Raw genomic sequence first — 20,007 nt, forward strand, 5'->3', positions numbered from 1 at the left:
AAACCAAGACTTCCTATTGCAGAATGGTCTTTATATAATGCTCCCGATGCAATTTCTTTTGCTAGTTGTTCAGCATCTATTTAGGAAGATGGAAGTTTTGAAATAAGAAATTAGGATATTTTTACTGCTAGGGTTGATATTATGCAGACTATTGCATCACTTTGTGAGCTAGCTTCAAGCCATAATTCAACTGAGTCACCATCAAATTACTCCATCAAACCTTGTTTAGTGACTGTTCAAAGTTACAACAGCACTGAAAAAGGTGATTTATGACCGTTTTTCACACGACTATTGCAACATTCCCAGTCACATCATCAAAATTTGGATGCTTGGCAACTGACTCAATTTATGATGGTTAGAGTGTCTTATGATCACTTTTTTCGACCTTCTGATGAGCAAAGTCAATGGGGAAGCCAGATTCACTGAACAACTGTGTTACTAATTTAACACCTGCAGTGATTCACTTAACAACTTTGGCAAGAGAGGTTGTAAAATGGGGCAAAACTCACTTAACAAATGTCTTGCTTAACGACATAAATTTTGGGCTCAATACAACTCTAATTTTATCACACACACAAACCTGAATAGGCATTTGACTGGAGGTCATGATAAAAGACATTACAAATTACACCAAAGTATTAGAAATATTTACTTGTGATAATTGGGATCTTGCATTTAAATACTATAGTCTATCTCTTGGTATTATAAGGGCAGGAAGTCAGTAAAGAGAGAAAGAAAGCAAATATACAGCAATTCACAGAAGCTGGAATTAAAGTGTCATTTTCATTTTTTCAGAAGTACTAAAGATTATGAAGTGCTTATCAGATATTATATGAATAAGTTCTCTTGATCTCAACGTTTCTTGCCATTTTTTTCCCTTTTAGGTGCTGGATTACATAATGGGCAGTGGCATTCTATATATTTGTCAACTAAAAAGAATCGTGTAACCTTAATGGTAGATAATGAAGCAATGTCAACATCTCATATGTTAGTACCTATGCATATATTTTCAGGAGACACCTATTATTTTGGAGGTGAGATACATTTTATTTTCTTGTTAAAGCATAGAAATCTGAGTTTTAAAAAAACAGGAATGAAACTTAGTTTCATATGGAGCACAATATTTATTGTAGATTTCAGTTGAACATCTCTGGATTTAGCACCAAACTAAGAAAATTACTCTATTTTCAAAGTTGACTTTGATGAGATATACAGATTCTTCATGCTTGTTTGTTGTTGTTGTTTTTTGAAGAGGATTCATCTGATTTTAACATATAAAGCAATTTCTTAATATAGTGCTGTAAAAACTAATATTAAATCTTGCTCACTGTCTTTCCTTGAATATGATCTTAACTAAAGTATGATTGTAAAATTATCAAAGCTATCAGGCTAAATACACATAAAACTAGTGTACTATTCCCCTAAAAATTACAATATTGGCAAAACTGTATACCACAAATATACATGTACAACAATAGTAATCTCTAAAAGGACTTTCAACATTCTAAAACAGAATTTAAAACTGCAGGAGAGTTGAACAAGGAAGTTTTCCCTGCTTATACTACAAATGTTTGGGAATATCTGAAATTAAGTCCCATTTTCGTTGATAAAAGATACATATACACAATGATGCCTCATCACACATTTTTTTTTCCCTGAAGGCAGAGGAGTACATTCAGCTCTGAAATGAAAAAAAAGCAGATTTCATTCAGTATGTGTGTATGTGTGTTAACACGTGCTCTCAAGATTCATTTGTTCTCAATTATTTTATTTTATTATTTTTCTGCTACTCCTTTTGGGTATTTATTGGGGGAATGAAGAGTGATTAAGAGAGAGATTTAAGAGAGAAAGAACTTAAACTTCTTTCATATCTCTACATGTGCCTTTTGCCCTAACTTGACATAGTCCTCAAGCTAATGTAAACATATGTTCTGTGTATGTTTTGTTGATAATCTTTACAGGCATAACTGAAACCTAAATTTGCTCACTGGATAATTTTGAACATCTGAGCAATTATATATAGTATATCACCACAGAACTATAGCACTATAATATCATATTAAACCGATGGTTTCAGTCCTATACATGTTTACCTAATGGCAAAGCCATTTTGTGCAGAAAATATGCATACATAGGTCATATGAATGAGAGATGGTATTCAGCAGGTTCTGACCAGTTGTGGACAACTGGTAGCGGAAATTTTGAGTAGTTCGGAAAACAGGTAAATACCATCTCTGACTGGCCCCTCCCCCATCTATTCTCTGCCAGCTGATTGGGAGGAAATGGGGATTTTGCAGTAACCTTCCCCTGGCGTGGTGGGGGGAAATGGAGATTTTCCTTCCCCTGCCATGCCCACCAAGTCACACCCACAGAACTGGTAGTAAAAAAAATTGAATCCCACCACTGATATAACTCCATATATAATTTAAAAGAACATTTTCCTATTCCTAATTTTTATATAAAATTTCTTCCAACAAAATGTCTGAATGTTCAGCTCCCAGAGTTATAGCAGACTGTCTGGATAAAGCAAAGTTTGCTTCTCTATTGCTACTATTGCTTCTCATAATTTAACTTTAAATCAGCATTTTCTTTCTTAAGATATAAACAGGCTTCATTATGAACTCTGTTAGTTATTGAATATTATTAGTCAAGAAGGACTAATAAGACTTAGAAGGTAATATATTTGGATTAATATCAATGAAGGGTTTGGGTGCATTAATCGTAAGGCACCACTGCCACACTAGAAAAACAAGTCACTAATGGAAATGGTGTCATTTGTCATGTTCCGTAGCCTGTTGGCATTCAAATTTTAAACTGATGACTATTCAAAGGACTTTTGTCACTGGAAGGGGAATTACTGAGAATATGAAAACTTACAAATTTGCATATCCTTCTCTTTATGATGTCATTGATGTATTTTCTTTTCGGCTAGCATCGTGGTAGCATTACATTTCTCTCTGCTTATTTCCATTTTTACTTTTGTTGATAGATTGACAGTGTGCTAATCTTAAAAATAAGGAGCACCCTTCCTATTTTTTTATAATAATTTTAATTATTTTAAAAATAAATGTATTCATTGTAGCTTTCATCTATGGGTAAAGCTAATCAGGTATTTCTTAGAACTTTGCATAAATCACATAAAAGAACTGCATTTTTTCAAGTCATTGTTTATTGTGTTCTGGAATTATAGAAATATGTATGAATTAAGTTGGAATCTTGGATTATACTTACCAGTACATGGTACATCTATCAGTAGGACATTACATTGTAAATTTAATTATTTTCCCCAATTAATCACTTTCATATTTTAACTTCCAGGATGCCCGATTAATGTCAACAACTCAGAATGTAAGAACCCCTACAGTAGCTTCCTTGGATGTATGAAACAAATTTCTATTGATGGCAAACCTATAGATTTAATTTCAGTTCAACAAAATTCAATGGGACATTTCAGTGACCTTCAGATAGATTTGTGTGGCATCATAGATAGGTAAGAGATTATATTTCAGTGAAAAATACTGATTTTTGATTGCTGCTGAGGTTAAAACATTTAATTATTTTAACCAATGCTTTTCTTTCTGGTCCTTATATAACTTGGAGATATTTAAAGACAAAATGACAACTGTTTTCCCCTAACCTTTTAGTTATTTGAAGAAGGGATGGCAAATTTCTTTTCTTTTTTCTTTTTTTACCAATACTGTTACTACTTGTGTCCTAGAATTTCAATTGCCCTGCAATTCAAAGTTTCTCGATCTATATTTATGGCTGTTTTCTCTGGCTTGGTGGCACTTAGCAAACTATCCTCAACATTATTTTAAGGCCACATTGGCAATAAAATGCCTTGTGAAAATGTATCTGAGTCATAGATAATAAATGCACTTGCTATAATTTGCTTGGTTTGATGTGTATAGATTAACTATATCTATTTAATGTTTTATCAGACCAGATCACACAATTTATTCAGGGAAGGCACAGGGACAGTCAGATGAAAAGATTATAATGAATATTAAAATTCAGCATTGTTGCACACATTTGCCAAACCCAATAAGCAGATCTGTTGTCTTCCTTTCCTAAGGCATAAACAAAATAATTCTATATATATTCTTATATAACAACAATAGTAAAATATTGGCCATAATAAATGTAGCAGTTTTAGGATCTAAAGGATCTTTTTTCCTTCAAAAGAATTTTTCATGTAACCCACACTTTTCTATAGACTAGAATTGTATGTCCAACAATTTGTGTTGTTTCTTTTTACCAACTGCTTCTTGGTACATGAAAACTGTATGACACAAAATTTTACACACTGTCTTTGAGCCCTTGAAAAAGAACAGCATAATCAAAAGTACTCTATGCAAATAGAAAGATAGATATTTGTAACAGAACATATTTTCCAGAGCTAGATTGCTTGTTGTTTTGCCTCCCTTAAGAAGTATTCATGTGGCAATATGAATTAATAATAAAATATTTCGGAGTATGGAGTTATGGTTAGGATGAGGGTGAGGATCTACTGAAATAACGTAGTGTAGAAAATGCTGTTTCTCATTATGGCTACAATGGGTCAATAACATTCTCACATTCATGAGGGAATGCAATGCTTTCATGTGAGCCTGAAAAAAGTTGTGTCTTCTTTAAAGTTAATGTGACTCTTAACAGCAGCCACAACATCTCTCGAGACTCATCCAGAAGCTGTTTTAATGAATAGTAGAAAGGCTGTTGTGCAAAAGGACTTGTTCAGAATAAATTTCAGAGAGTGCCCAGTTACAGCCATGATTCTGAAAGATGCAAATGAGACTCAGCAGACACTGCTCTGTGGCCATTAATAACTGATCAAAAATTTGTATTTTATTTTTATTGCTTTTAAAATAATATCAGAAAAAAGGAACCAAACAAAAATACAGTACCTTTTTGCTGCTGTAACAAGATATTATTCATTACATTCTTGGCTTTTCTTTTCTTTTATGTCATTCAGACCTAGAGATTTTTAAAATATTTTCCATGGTGTTTTTGATTACGTCTACAAAACTCTCAGTGCCTATTTTTTCTTTCTGATCTATGGTAACCATGAGCATGTCTGCCCTCTGAAGAATTATTAGAATGATCCTACTTCTTACAAAATACAAAAAGTCTTTGATCTTTTTTTCCTATATAGGCTATAACTACAGCTTATTTAGGGATAAGTCTTACTTTCCATTAACCTTCTTTATCCTACATCAGAAGATTTTTGTAAACAATTTCCTGAATGCTTTAGGACTTCAAATGTCCTTTGCTTTGAATATGATAAAGATATAAAGGCTGCAAAAACTATGTCTTTGCACAGCTGTTTTGTCAGTTGCGCCTGTGTGGTTCTGCCCATATCCCAGAATGGCTGAGATGTACATGAATGTGGAAAAATTACACAATGGAGCATCTCTTTCCCATCTTTGGTCCTACTTCCACATGTTGCAAAGCATCTATTTCACAGATGTAAATGCAACCAGTGCTCTACATCAGGGGTCTCCAACCTTGGCAACTTTACGACTTTATGACTCCGAGAATTCTCGGAGTTGAAGTCCACAAGTCGTAAAGTTGCCAAGGTTGGAGACCCCTACTCTATATAATGCCAACTGGTCTCTGCAGCTATTACAAAGTAATAGCTGCAGAGACCAGCTATTTGGATTGTATGGCAGAGGGCAGAGGGACTGCTTTGAACTGAGGGTCATTTTTTCTAGGCTAGCACATTCAGGAGAGACCACCCCAGTGCTATCCCATGTCTCAAGTAACCTATGATGTTTTTGCCTGGAGACAACCACAAAGCATTCACAAACACAAACTCCAGAAAGTTTCTTTCTCCAACTCAGCAGGTTAATTTAGCTGTTAATCTACAACAGTTTATAAAGGATCAACAACTATTTCTTAATCTCATCTCATCTCATCAGGAGATGATTTTTTAAAGAAAAGCATTTGAAATAGCATAGTCCTTTCCTGTCTAATAACCTTTCCTTCCATCCCAACTCCTCAAAGCAGATTCTTCCATTGGCTTGTATTAATATTAATATTTTTAACGTGATTGCAGAGTGAGTCTGAATTTGCAAATACAGGCACCATACTGGGGACCAGTGAATAAATTTTGTATTTTCCTTCCTTTTCCACCCACTATAGGGCTTTAAATATTGTTTTAATGGCAGGTGGTTTAAAGTCTTGTAATAGAAAAAAAAAATCTGTCTAGTCAGAAGCTAACAGAGCATTAATTTTCTTTGGCTGGAGAAAAGAAGACCAGTGTTGAAAATACATGGATCTCATCCTTGTAAAATCAGCATTCTATTCATTTGCGGAAATGATATGCAGCATCTAGAGGTTTTCTTGAGTAAATGGATGCTGTCTGATCAGTGAGGCCCATTATTGTGGCTATTTTAGGAAGAGACAGATCCCCTGTGGCAGCCATTTTGTGGTTCTGGCCACCCCAGGCACTCCCAGATGTATCTCTAGTCCAAAACTCATTTGTATAAATTTTCAGTGAGGAATCAGTAATTGATGGATTGTTTTTTAAAACAGAAAAAAAGTATAACTTTTTGGTTTCCTTTAATCCATTAGATCTTTTTTCTAAAATAAAACTAAAGAATACATTCAATGGCTCTCTAAACTGAAATATTATGAAACTGAATAAAACTAATATCAGAAAAAAAATCTATCCATAGTTCTCACTTCATTTGTTATAAGGTCTACTAAACAGTTATTAACTTATAACAGAATAGCTGGCCTCAACAAGGTATTGACATGACAATGTTGCTCTTTTAAACCAAGTCCATTTCATGTCATCCCAGAAAGGTCTATATTATGAAACTAATCAGTATCTGTAATCCAGTAGCAGGATAATAGACATTTCTTCCTTTGATTTAAGAGTTCAGGATTTTTTTTCTTTTACTTCCTTTTTTGGGGGGGAAACTTGACTGTCTTACTCATGTTCTTCTTTCTTCATTTGCACAGCCAACGGAGCCATATATTACTAAATATTTATTTTTAATTTATGATATTTTAAATCTGTGCAATCAGGGCATTCAGTTCCATGGGGCAATGTGAGTTCAGACAACCAAACACAGACTGTTAAAGGATGGATAGATAGATAGATAGATAGATAGATAGATAGATAGATAGATAGATAGACAGACCAACAGACAGATGGACTGATGAATGGACAGACAGATAATAGATGATAGATAGATAGACAGACAGATAGATGAAGACAGACATAAATTGGATACATTAATACTCCATTCTCTTAACACATTCTAGCATTTGAATTCCAGAAGAGAGTTTATCTGGTCATTTTAACCAGCATCTCTGGAAAAATTGATTCAGATAAAATTAATGGTTTTCCATGCATTATATAATTTACTTTATTTTATGTTCACTAATTCTAAGTGCCTAGCAGATAAGAGGATTATAAAATAGAATTTCAGACTTTTTAAAATGATAATATTTCAATTATTTATTTCTTATGCTTCCAATAAAAATTGGTCAGTTTGCAACTGGAGCATGTATTTGACATATTTTAGACAGCTAAAATGGATCAGATCTAAGACACCAAGAAATGTATGTTGGTAGGCTAAACTATCAAGTTAAAATAAAAATCTCAGAAGGTAGCAGTAGGAAACCCCTTCCATGTTACTGCTAAGAAAATTACATATAGGTGCTCATTAAATCTCCGGGAATTGAGCTCAACTTGAAGAAATGTCTATCTTTTTATTGGGTAGGATAAAAGATGATGGCTGTTTTGATTAGGGTATAAATTAAGATAACATTTGCTAAAAAGAACCCACATTATTAATGTCATATATTATTATAAGAATACAATATTCCAGAGTGCTGATGACTCTCACCAGTATGTGAGTTTTCACTCAGTTCACAAACACCTGAATTCATATTGAATCCTTTTCACTTATTTTTATATAATTATTTTCTCATTTCTTTAATATATTGATGAAATGATTATTCGCAACTCATGTTACAAATAAATAGATGCAATAAAATCAATAGTGTACCTGAATGCTATTCTAAAATATTGTTATATTTATTTTGACTGTGTAGATGCCTGCCCAATTATTGTGAACATGGTGGTGAATGCTCACAGTCCTGGAACAGTTTTTATTGCAATTGTGCAAACACAGGCTATTCGGGTGCTACATGTCATTATTGTAAGTCTTAATCTACTTAATAATAATTTAAACATTGAATTTCAGACCACAGTAGTATTTGTTTATTGAATGATTTTTTTCAGTTTTTTTTTTAAATGCATAGTGCTCTTCTATTTTATGCAATCATCAGAATTATCGATGTAGCACTTTCCTGATTTTTCATTCAAAGCTGAATATTATACTTGCAAGATTGCCAGCATTCAACCCTATAAATATTAAGCTTTTACAAGAGTCCTCACATTACAAGTGGGAACGGGAACTCTGTCACTGTGCTGTCCTGCTTACACACAGAGAGACACGTTTAGTGGGTTTATTAATATTCCCCCACAATTTCCTTCACCAAAAATCCAGAATTGTCACAATTAAGTCCAGTCACAAGCAGACCAATGCTAGTCCACAAAGCAATGACCAATGAGTCCACAAGGCACTTGAAAGTTTCTCAATCAAAATAAACCCACCAGGCAAAATTAAATCCATAATACAAGAGTTCTTGTACACAGTTCACGAGGCAAGAAAAATTCAGAGTTCACAAGGCACAATCCAAGTCAAGGCATAGTGTCAACCCAAAGAAGGCAAGAATCACAATCACACAGCTAGATAATGAACACATTGTTCCCAGCATCACTTCTATCTGTGTGCTATGCTAAATAGCCAGCTTCTGATGCAGCCCATCAATAAGGGTGAGGAGTAACCTGGCTGACCTTCTGTGCTCCTGCCTTTTCTCTGTCCTACATGTTCTTGGATTAGGAGCAGAAGACAATTCCTGTTCCACATCACTGACTGGCTGCAGCTGCATGCTTTCCCTATCTTAAATTTCAGAGGGCTGTCCTGCTGGAGCTCTGCGTCAACCAAATCCCTCTCAGATGACTGCTTGGAGCTATTGACCAACCCCTCCAGATATGCCTGGAACTGGTTCATCCTCCTCCAAGCTGACATCTGGAGAGGTATCTGACGAAGCATCCAGGAGAGTCATCACAGTCACTATGCAACACAGTTGTAAAACACAATGTCACTTAGCAATGACAACTCTGACAGTATCAATTGCCATCATTACATGAGGATGCTGCAAGAACCTCACTTGATCATGATTTCTTGCTAGCTTCCCCACTGATTTTTTTTTTTTTTTTTGTGGGAAGCTGGCAGAGAACATCAGATATTGCTATCACATGATGTTGTGGATACTACCAAAAATTCCACAAAGGTATCATAAGTGTGTCTCATTCAGCACTGTAAGAACTTTGAACAAATGGTCATAACCCAAGAACTACTTGTAATATTATACTGCAAGCAGCTCATCCACACAGCCTGCTTCCTGAATTGTATTTACTTTTTCTGTGGACATGTCTTGATCTTGTAGACATGGCCTTAGAAGGCAATCTAAGGTGTTTAAGTGTGGAACTCATGCTTTTCCTGGAAAACAAAAGGCAGCTTCTCATCTGAACAAGCCAAAGCATTTTGAGGAGGTTATATGAGGAGATATAAGCAGTGGTGTGTTTGCCTGCAATTTGTTCAGTGAGGTATTCTGAGGACTTCTTCCTACCACCCAGGCCCTGGGCTTGGTGTTCTTGCTATTTCAATGCAAGAGAGAACCTCAGCTTTAGGAGGACTTCCTGCCCATCCCCAACACTTTGATACAAATGTTTCTCAACTATAGAAACTTTAAGATGTGTGCACTGATCTAGGCAATGCATAGCCCTGAAATTGACAAAACTGTCATTGAATAAATGCATAGAATTGAAAACATAATTTAAAGGACTCTATTCTAGAATTTCTGGAGCCTTCTAGGTTATTCCCTTCCCAATGGCCCCTGCTATCAAGAAAGTCTGTTTTCTTTGTTTCTCTCTTCACCAAACATTCTTTGAAAAGCTCTTTCATTCATAGGAAGTAACCAGTTGCGGGTATGGCTTGAACATACAGTAATTTCTGTCTGTCTGTCCTACCTTATTAAAGGTCAGATCATTAATAATATTTAACATTTTATATATGGATAAGTCTTTACCCTTCTGCCAACCTAGCAGTTCGAAAGCATGTAAAAAAAATGCAAATAGAAAAATAGGGAACACCTTTGGTGGGAAGGTAATAGTGTTCCGTGCGCCTTTGGCATTCAGTCATGCCGGCCACATGACCATGGAGACGTCTTCAGACAGCGCTGGCTCTTTGGCTTTGAAATGGAGAAGAGCACCACCCCCCGGAGTCGGGAATGATTAGCACAAGGGGAACCTTTACCTTTAAGTCTTTACAATATAGGTAACTTACAATGTTAGCTCTCCATGTCAGTGTTTTCTTCATAATTGCATCTTTGATTTGGCTTTCTCTGACTGAGTTGTCAGCCACTAACTCCTACCATTTCTCATCTGAATGCTACTGCTTAGAAAGTAAAGAGAAACACCTTCCCAGCTATTTTTCTTTTGATAGGTATAAATGTTGTTTACTGATGCCAAATGTTGAGGGAACTCTTATTGCATTATTTTCTCCTTATTTGCTCGAGCATTGAAGGTCTGCTGAAGATTTCAGCTCCGTCTTCTCAATTGCTCATTCGTTCAAGTAAAGTTCAAAATGATGCTCTTACATTTGTAATGGGAGATGTTCTTTTGCAGCTATATATGAGCAATCATGTGAAGCTTATAAGCACAGAGGGAACATTTCAGCCTTTTACTACATTGATTCAGATGGGAGTGGTCCCCTAGGGCCATTTCTTGTATACTGCAATATGACAGGTAAGGTGATGCATTCTTTTTACTCACAGTTATATACTCATTATATTGAAATCTAACAAACATGAAGTGTTCCTATTTTAAAGCGTGTGAGTTGAAAATGCAAAGAGAGTGAAGGTGACTTCTCAGTTCAGAATATTGGAAACGAATTAGACAGGAAATTACAATAACAATAGGTTCAGACTAAGGATGCAGAAACCTGCCTGGGTTGCTTTTTGTAACACTGCCTTTTTTTTTCAAGCATGAGTTTTTTCCACCTATTTCTATAACAATTTGCATTTTAATTTTTTTTTTATGCCAAGTAAATCTGTGTGGGAATGCTTGCCTAGACATTTTTGTGCATCAGAGCTGACATACATTTTTATACATATTTTCTCTTATTTTGTACATTTTTCTCACTGACGTATGCATTTGTGTAGGCAATTTTCCATAAAATATGCATTCTGATGATGCATTATATATACTCTATTTATTGTAGGAGTAGCAACATATAATTCAAAAAAGTGAAAAAGCTGAAAGACAATTAAAATGTAGTGTATATATTAGATTAGGAAATTCGGGTAGTTCACTTGATAATAACAAGTCAACCAAATAAATGTCCTCTCATTGTTAGATCCATCTGTGAAGTTTTTATATTTTGTAATGTTAGAAAACCATTTTTAAGGTTGATTTAGAAACTGGTTTAACATTTGGAGAATAAAATATGTATATTGGCCACTCCTTTTTGCAGGGTATGGGCAGTAGATTATTTTACTTTTTGTTAAATTGATTGCTTTTTGTGTACTTCTCTTTCTGCCCCCCCCTCTCCATTTTGCTATACGACTTGTTAAGATAAATAAATATGACAAAAGATTTAATATTGCTGGATGGTAACTCAGAGACAGGGGTGAAATCTACTTACTTTCCCTACCAGTTCGGAAGTGTGCATGCCGTGTGTGTGCGCCACGTGCAATTTTGGACTCTGCACATGCGCAAAGCCTTCTGTGCATGCACAGATGGTAAAAAACAGGCACATCTGGGTGGGTGGGTGGAGCCTTGTGCTGCCGCCACTACCGGTTCTCCGAACCACCCACCATCACCGATACCGGTTCGCCCGAACCAGTGTGAACCAGTAGCATTCCACCCCTGCTCAGAGACCTTAACGCTGATTTAACAGAGGCTGTTTCTTATTTTTCTTTCTCTTGCCAAAATTATATTATTGCATTCCTTAATTATAAGAAAACTGGGTTTTGATTATAATGTAAAGGTGTGAAATAGCATATAGGAACAGTGCAGAAACTTTTAGATTGCTATGGTATACGTATTGTGCATGTACCAAGGATAAAAGAGAGAACTGTATCATTTACTTGTTTTATTTCTGAAAAGCTTTGCTCTATCATTTCCTTCATTTAAATATGATAGGCAAACAAGTTATAGTATCTCATTAACTTAGTACAGAATTGAAAAAATAAATCTTCCAAAACACATATAAAGAATTAATCAAGGGTTTTCTTTTCTTGTGGTCTTTATTCAGGCAGAAAGCTATGAAGCAATCCTCCAATGCGAGTACCAGATAAAGGATCAACAGCTCTCTTATTTGCTTTGCTTCTCATTCTTTCCTAAGCACCTTAATTCACTCCATTAGAGTACCGCAGAAGTAGACCATAGCAGTGCAGTCAAGGACAATATCATAATAACAATGCACATTTTTTACAGCATGCATTTACTGAGCAGTAAAGTTGTCAGAATGAATAGCTTATACTACAATCCTTCAAAATTATGTCATGCTTTTTTCCCTCTTGATGTAGGCTCAGGGTGACACCATATTTGGTGAATGCCCAATATCTCCACGTTGGCCAATTAGATGCCACTAAGAGTCCCTGAACAGCCCTCTTTCCAATCCAAATATAATTGTAAATTCTTTCCAGATAGTGTCAGCCTTCCTCCCTGCATTACTATTGAAGCAATTGGTGCAGTCATATCAACATGGCCTTTAGATAAACTTCAAGAACAGAGATTGTAAGTGGTAGTTGATAATATGAATTGGAAGAAGCATAATGTTGGAGGGCATCAAGAGCTGCACCTCATCTTCCTCTACTTACACAAAAAGCATGATGTAGATAATAAGGATTGAACACAAATTGCTTTCTGATTTTGCTGATTTGATGCTGGCATTATATAGAGTTTGGAATAGGATGCAACATCTCAAATCACCACGTACTGTCAATATACAATTACATAATTTTTCAATTTGCTTTGCTCTCTTGCAGAATTTCAGTCAACCTGTGAAATACAAATTCTTGTGTTGCTTCTTGGCTTCCATTTCTTAGGATTCCTTATTTGGAGTAATGCAGCAATAATAAAAAGCACAGTTGGCAAATATTTCCCACACTATGACTAGGAGTAAAAGGAAGGGGGGCAACTTGGTGGTGACCATAAAGTTCAGATTAAAATAGTGAAACATGCATTGCTTTTCTGGGGATTTTTAAAAACAGGTTACATATACAATTTATATAGAAAACTTTTTATTATGTAATGGCCATCTGCAAGTTTTAAGTTACCATTCCCAACTAGGATAGGTTGATGCCTATGCAATTTTAGGAATTCTGAAAAATACCTTTCAACAAATCTAGAAAGAACTTGACCAAGTAATGTTGTTGGCAAGGAAAATACAGCTCACCATGTTCAGAATCCAGGCATATTAATGCAATGCTAATATTGAAAGCCATTCATTCAATTGTAATGAATGATTGGAACTATTGGCATACCTCTTATAGGGAAATAGAAGCCCAACTGCTCATTAATTTTTTGGTCAAATCAAAGACCGGAAAAGGTTTTAATTTAAACACTTCAAGGATCAAACAGCTGAAGTGAAGTGCAATTTGAGTCATCTGTGTATAGGAACAGCTGCCACTGTTCTCTTCAGTCACTCCTTATTCAATATGTTAAACAAATCCCATTGATCAGTTCCCCACCAAGAAATGCTATCTGACAGGATGAATCTTCCGTTTTTGTTTTCTTCCTGTTTCCTCACAGCCCTCCTTCCCTTTTCCCATTGGGGCAATGCAGACAGATGTCCATATTTTTTTGACGCTGCTCCCTTGTCATAGATATTCATGTAGCTTTTCTTCTCAGGCAGTTGCAAGGGGAGGTCTCATTATCCTCTGGTATTCAGAGAAATCATTTTCAATATCATAAGCCTCAGGCCCAAAGCTTCCAATCCAATGTCAACCCTTGCATGGAAAGCATTGTTCTTATGCCCCAGTTTGCTTGTGGATAGAATCATAAAAGCTTCTCCGTTTTCGATCTCATTCTTTAAAAGAGCCGAACCTTTATGTAAAGAATAATGTAATTTTAAACATGTTTATATAACTTTCCCAGCTATCTTCAGCTGAGCTGACTTTTAGAATAAACTTAAATGTGCCAAATGATTATCAGGCTTCTTTGGGGTTATAGGGGTTACTTAAGTTGTATGTACATAATCAGCTTTAGAATATTGACCCAATGTATAAACTACCAGATAACCAAATAAAGCACTGTTTATTATTGATATGAATCACCTCATCATATATTCTTGCTGATTAACATGTCTTTAATAATGTTTATTTGCTGCCAAACATTCCTAAATTTTCATAAATGAAAAAGCTGAAGCCAAGGTGCCCCTCTTAAAAACAGTAAAAGACTTAATTGTAGGATATCAATTTGAATTCCTTCAGAAAAACAACACCTATACATAAATGGGCTGATCTAGTTGATAGTACCAAGTTGGAAGCCACAATGGACAAAAAAGGATCAACAACAACAACAAAAAATTGGATACAACACATCCTAAAACTAAAGGACATTTTGTATTTTCTACAATGCATTGTGCTGCTGCATTGTGTGTAGGTAACATGTCGAAATCACCTTCGGCTACCAATTCTTGACTAAGATGGCAGCAAAGAGATGCAGAAAATGTAAGCCTGCTGCCAACAAGTGGCTGTCTGGCTTTTCACAGGCTAGATATGGCAATCCTAAAATATATTTATGAATAAGAGAGAAAGAAAAAACAGGAAGCAGCTATCTCAAACAGTACAGAAGATGGTTGATACATTTTTACAAAATGCTTCTTCCCCCCCCCCTACAAGATGGGATTAGGGTTTTTTACATAACTATTGGCTCACTTCCATTGAGTGTATGCCTGATTTACAATGTGCTTCTTCATTTGTCTTTCAAGATACCACTTGGACAATTATACAGCACAACAACACGGAGTTAACCAGAGTCAAAACTGCTAATCGAGAGAACCCTCACAGTGTGTTTTTCAAATATGCTGCCAGCCTAGAACAGCTCCAGGCTACAATTAACCATGCAGAACAATGTGAACAGGAGGTTGCTTACCACTGCAAAAAGTCACGTCTTTCTAACAAGCAAAGTAAGTAATAGAGATAAATCTTATTATGCTACATAATGCATTGTCCTTAACAAAAAAAATCACAATCCTAGATGTTGAATAGTGTCAAGGTTAGGGCATCTTGCCATTATATCTTTCATTTATTTATTTAAATGTTTTGGAAGATTTATTGAGAAGGTCCCTAACCAAAAAGTTTTTCAATAGCACCAAGGTCAGTGTGTAATTATGCTCAAAAACATTAACTAATTTCTAACTCAATTTCTTGCCTAATCCTACTGTTTAGCAAAACTTACACAAACTGTCCTTCTTGGTCTACACCTGAAAGACATACAATAAATAGCAAGAACTAAAGAATAAATCTAAATACTAAATCAGGTAAAGCAGTATTTCTCAACGTTGGAAGCTTTCAGTTGGGTGGACTGCAACTCCCAATAATCCTCCAGCCATTATGCTGGCTGAGGAATCATCGGAGTTGAAATCTTAAAGCAGCCAAGGTTGCAAAAGCAGTGAGGTAAAGGATTCCATGACAGATTAAAACCATACCTACTTCATATACTGTAACATTTTTTTTAATCTAGTACAGAAAGTAATTTAGGAAAACAAAATCATACATGCACAAAATTTAAAGAAATTTGAAAAATATATCCAGAGAGAAATAGCCATTATGGAAATACAATTGCATGATGTAGGAATTTAGTCCTTCTGCAGCTGAAGCTTTTTTGTTTTGGGCTCCATCAATTATGTTAAAAAACACACAGAGAGATTTGCTTTGTGAAAATCTGTGTTTGTTTTTCCACATATGCAAGTAGGCACGCACACATACCCTTAGGTGCTGGTACTGTTTGTATTCAGCAGTTACTCTTGTAAATAAGCAATTATCTAGTTTTCTCTACTATAACAGGCATTTATTCTGCAAACCTGACCTCCCCAATGTGCATACCATTCACTAAATGTATTGACAGATGCAATATTCAATTACTGTAATAACTATAAGTCTATAGCGTTAAACTTCATTCTGTTTCTACAGAAAAAAGAATTCATTGCACTCGACTCCTATATGAAAAGTATGTAAACAAGCATTCAGACTTCACAAGGTCATGTTTTGCATCCGTCTGATTAGGAACATTCATAGATAAAGTACCACCCTTCACTAATTGTTGCTTAGCGACAATCCTTTAATAGCATTACCAAACTCAATCAATACACAGCTTTATGAATTCAGCTAAACTATGCCAAGATCATTTGTGCAGAACTACCATATACAAATATGTTACCACCCACCTGCCACAGGTCTCTTAATTGATGTCCATATAAAGAAGAGGTGAAGGAGCCTTGGTGGTGCAGCGGACTAAGTGCTGTTATGTAGCACTTAGTTGCCAGCTGCCTGCAACTACTGCGAGTTCAAATCTCACCAGGCTCAAGGTTGACTCAGCCTTCCATCCTTCTGAGGTAGGTAAATTGAGGACCCGGATTGTGGGGGCAATAAGCTGACTTTGTAGAAACACTGCTTATGGAGGGCCAAAAGCCCTAATAAGCAGGTATATACAAAAGAATGAAGGCTATTGCTATAAGTGCATTGTAAGCCACCCTGAGTCTTCAGAGAAGGGCGGCATATAAATTGAAATAATAATAATAATAATAATCATCATCATCATCATCATCATCATCATCATCATCATCATCATCATCTCTGAGAATGCTCAGGTTTGTCATGCCACCTTTCTTGACTGCTTTATATTTAACCTAATATGGTTATAGACCAAACAACACATAGAGTTTATAGGATAGTTAAAACTAGCATCCCACAACTTACAATATTATGGTGTCTGTCTTAGATGAGTGTAGACTTTTTTTTTTCTTCTTCAATTCAATCATGTCGAATTCTGGACAAGTCCCTGCAGTTTTCTTGGAAAAGGTTCCCCCCCCACACTAAAAAGTAGTGCCTTAACAACTACACCAAACTGGCTGTCATGTAGACTTACTTGATGTTAAATCCAGGATGCCAGATTACAAAACTTCAGTTAGCCACAATATAGAACAGGGGTGTCAAACTCGATTTCATTGAAGGCTGCATCAGGGTTGTTTTTGATCTGGAGTGCTGGAGTGCATGTGGCCACAATGGGCATGGACAGCTCAATATCACTCATGTCAGGGAGGCCTGTGGTGACCCGAGCACTCTGCCAGCGAAAACAGGCTCCCGAGCTCCGTTTTCGGCTGCAATGGCCTCCTGCAACCCTCTGCCAGCAAAAACAGAGCTCAGGAAGGCTGCATGTGGCCCTCCTGAGCTCCATTTTTGCTGGCAGAAGTACTGCAGGCCAGTCCTTTGTTGTTTCCAGGGCAGCCCTGTGGGCCAGATCTAAGCACCCCATGGGCCACACCCAGCCCCTGGACCTTGAGTTTGATACCCCTGATATAGAAGAAAACATTAGACCTACACACAAACACACCACAAGGTTTTGAAGTCTTTATTGAAGATTCACCAACTCTGAATAGTATTCCCCAGGATTCACCTCACATAGGAACCAGCACAAAACCCAATGAGTCCAATCTTCAAGTCCGAAAACACATTGCAAGTCCATAAAGTCACCCACCAGGTTCAGAGTTCCAAGACATGTCCATGGTCTGACCACAAATCATGAAACTAAAATCCAGTCCAAAGTCCAAGAAGAAAAGTCCAAATTCCAGAGTCAAAGAGTCAAGAGTCAAGATGACAACAGATGCATGGCAAGAAACGGATGAGTTGTTTCTAGTGTTGCTTTACTCCACATGCTGGGCAAATAGCTGCTGGCTAATGCAGCTCATTAGGAACAGTGAGGCTACCTCTTCATGATTTGACTCACTGACCTCCATTGCACCTCTCTCCTCTTGGTCCTGCATGCCCTGGGATAAGCAAAGGAGTCAGTTCCTCCTCATCTGGCTGCAACTATTGGCTGCCCACTGTTTCTGGATGGTTTTCTGAGCCTCCTGGCTGCATCTACATCTCTATCCTGTGTTTATTAGCCAGATGCTTATCCAGTCACTCCTTCAGCCCTTTCTGAGGGGATTCTCCTCCTCCTCTTAACCAACCCTGCCTGGTTCAGGATCCTTTGCATCTTCAAGATGCTCCTCCATGCCCTCCTCCAAAGCTCCTGAAGCTGACTCTTCCTTATGATCTGAGCCAGCTTCTGGGGCATCCACTACAATATGCTACTTTATTCCTGTTTCTGTTTGATTGTAGCTTTAAATCTGGTGAAATGGTTCATGATAGAGAAACAACTAATGAACAAATGAGCTAAGGAATAGAAAGCATCTAAACTCAAGGAACCATTACTCCTGTGGGATTGAAATTTGTGGCCACTTCAGTGATTCTGTGTCACATTGCTGTGACTGGCTGAGGTCACACGATTATGACATTTTTCTGCCTATCTCTGGCCTCTGCAGCCGGTTGGCGGTCAACAAAGCTTGATGGGTGAGCAGCAATTGGCTGCTTTGGAACTGAGGCTGAAGTTTGAAACCTTTTAATGGTGGTAGAGAGTGAAGGAAGGATGAGGGAGTGACTCAGATACCTGCTGGACAGGTAGGACTGGCTGAGGGTTGCCACAATAAGAGCCCTCTTTCTCCCTAAAAGGAGGTGGCCCCTGGGAATATGCCAGAATGGAGAGTGGCAGTGCAATTTTCTTCAGTGTGTAGCTTCCTTGGTTCCTCCTCCTCCCAAAAAGTGGCAGGCCCTTTTGTGGATCAGCCAAGGAAGAGGAGGAGGCTTCACTGGGGTTCACCTGAGGGTCATGAGAGGAGGGGAAATGGCACCAGTTTATATGTGGAAAAAAAGAATATTCCGTGCCAGCTTCCCACAAGTCAATGGGGAAACCAACAAGAAGTGTGAACTCTTCTGAGGTGATGATGGCATGGTATACCTTAGGGTTTGAAATTTGGCAGAGATGTGACCAGGATCCATAACTTCAATGGGATTAAAATTTCACAAACTCATTTCAAATGTTCCCTGCCCACTTCCCATAGACAAAGTCAATGGGCAAGCCATCAAAAAGTTGTAAGTTGCTCCTGCATCTACTGCTTTTTTGCCAGCCTGTGGACATTCTGTTTCTCTGTTTAGGTAAGGAAATACCTCTGTAATAGTGACCCAATAGGTCATGGGTTCTCTAGTCAAAAAATTAAAGCTGGTTAAAAAAAATCATAGCAGACTTGCATTACTTCACAATGTGAGTAGCTCAGTTTTAAGCTAGGGAATTTAGTATATTTGCCTTGTTTATTCCAAGCAGTCTATGAACATGCAAACTGAATTGTATTTTGGAGATTTGGCTAATTTATTCTCTAACAGCCTTCTTTGTTTGTTGTTATTTGCACCATCACTTGTTGCTTTTTATTTTCATTTTGCTGAATGAAATGTGTCACAAAATGCAAAGCTCCATAGCTTTTTTAAATTACATGCAAGAAACAAATGTATGAAGAGTTGGGTTTATATTCTTTTTCTGCTCAGACTGTTCAGGTGTATGAAAATAAAAAGAAAATGCTTCAGGATACTTATATGTTCCATTATCTTTAGCACACCTGCCATATATGGAAGGCATGAAAACATGTCATAAATCTCACTTTGCCATTAGTGCAGAGTTGATTTTAAAGGGACTTGAAATTCAAAGTTATAGGATCGGGTAAATATATTAAGCACTTGTTCTAGTTCTTCAAAACTTTCTCCCAGCACAAACAAGAAAAGTTAGATGAGAAATACTAGTTTGTGATGGACAGACTGATA

At 36.7% G+C, this 20,007-nt stretch overlaps 1 protein-coding gene across 2 annotated transcripts in view; it reads left to right on the plus strand.

Annotated features, from left to right (window-relative positions):
* Window positions 1–20,007, plus strand: part of CNTNAP4 (contactin associated protein family member 4) — a 243,585-nt gene that overhangs the window by 174,632 nt on the left and 48,946 nt on the right. For both annotated transcript variants that reach the window (XM_034410059.3, XM_034410060.3), the window contains exons 9-13: window positions 885–1,034; window positions 3,319–3,490; window positions 8,068–8,174; window positions 10,772–10,891; window positions 15,084–15,281. In XM_034410059.3, the coding sequence (XP_034265950.2) occupies window positions 885–1,034; window positions 3,319–3,490; window positions 8,068–8,174; window positions 10,772–10,891; window positions 15,084–15,281 (747 nt within the window). The remainder of the gene's footprint in view (window positions 1–884; window positions 1,035–3,318; window positions 3,491–8,067; window positions 8,175–10,771; window positions 10,892–15,083; window positions 15,282–20,007) is intronic.

This window comes from Pantherophis guttatus, chromosome 2, assembly GCF_059756535.1.
Source record: "Pantherophis guttatus breed Tessera chromosome 2, ASM5975653v1, whole genome shotgun sequence".
Lineage (NCBI taxonomy): Eukaryota > Metazoa > Chordata > Lepidosauria > Squamata > Colubridae > Pantherophis > Pantherophis guttatus.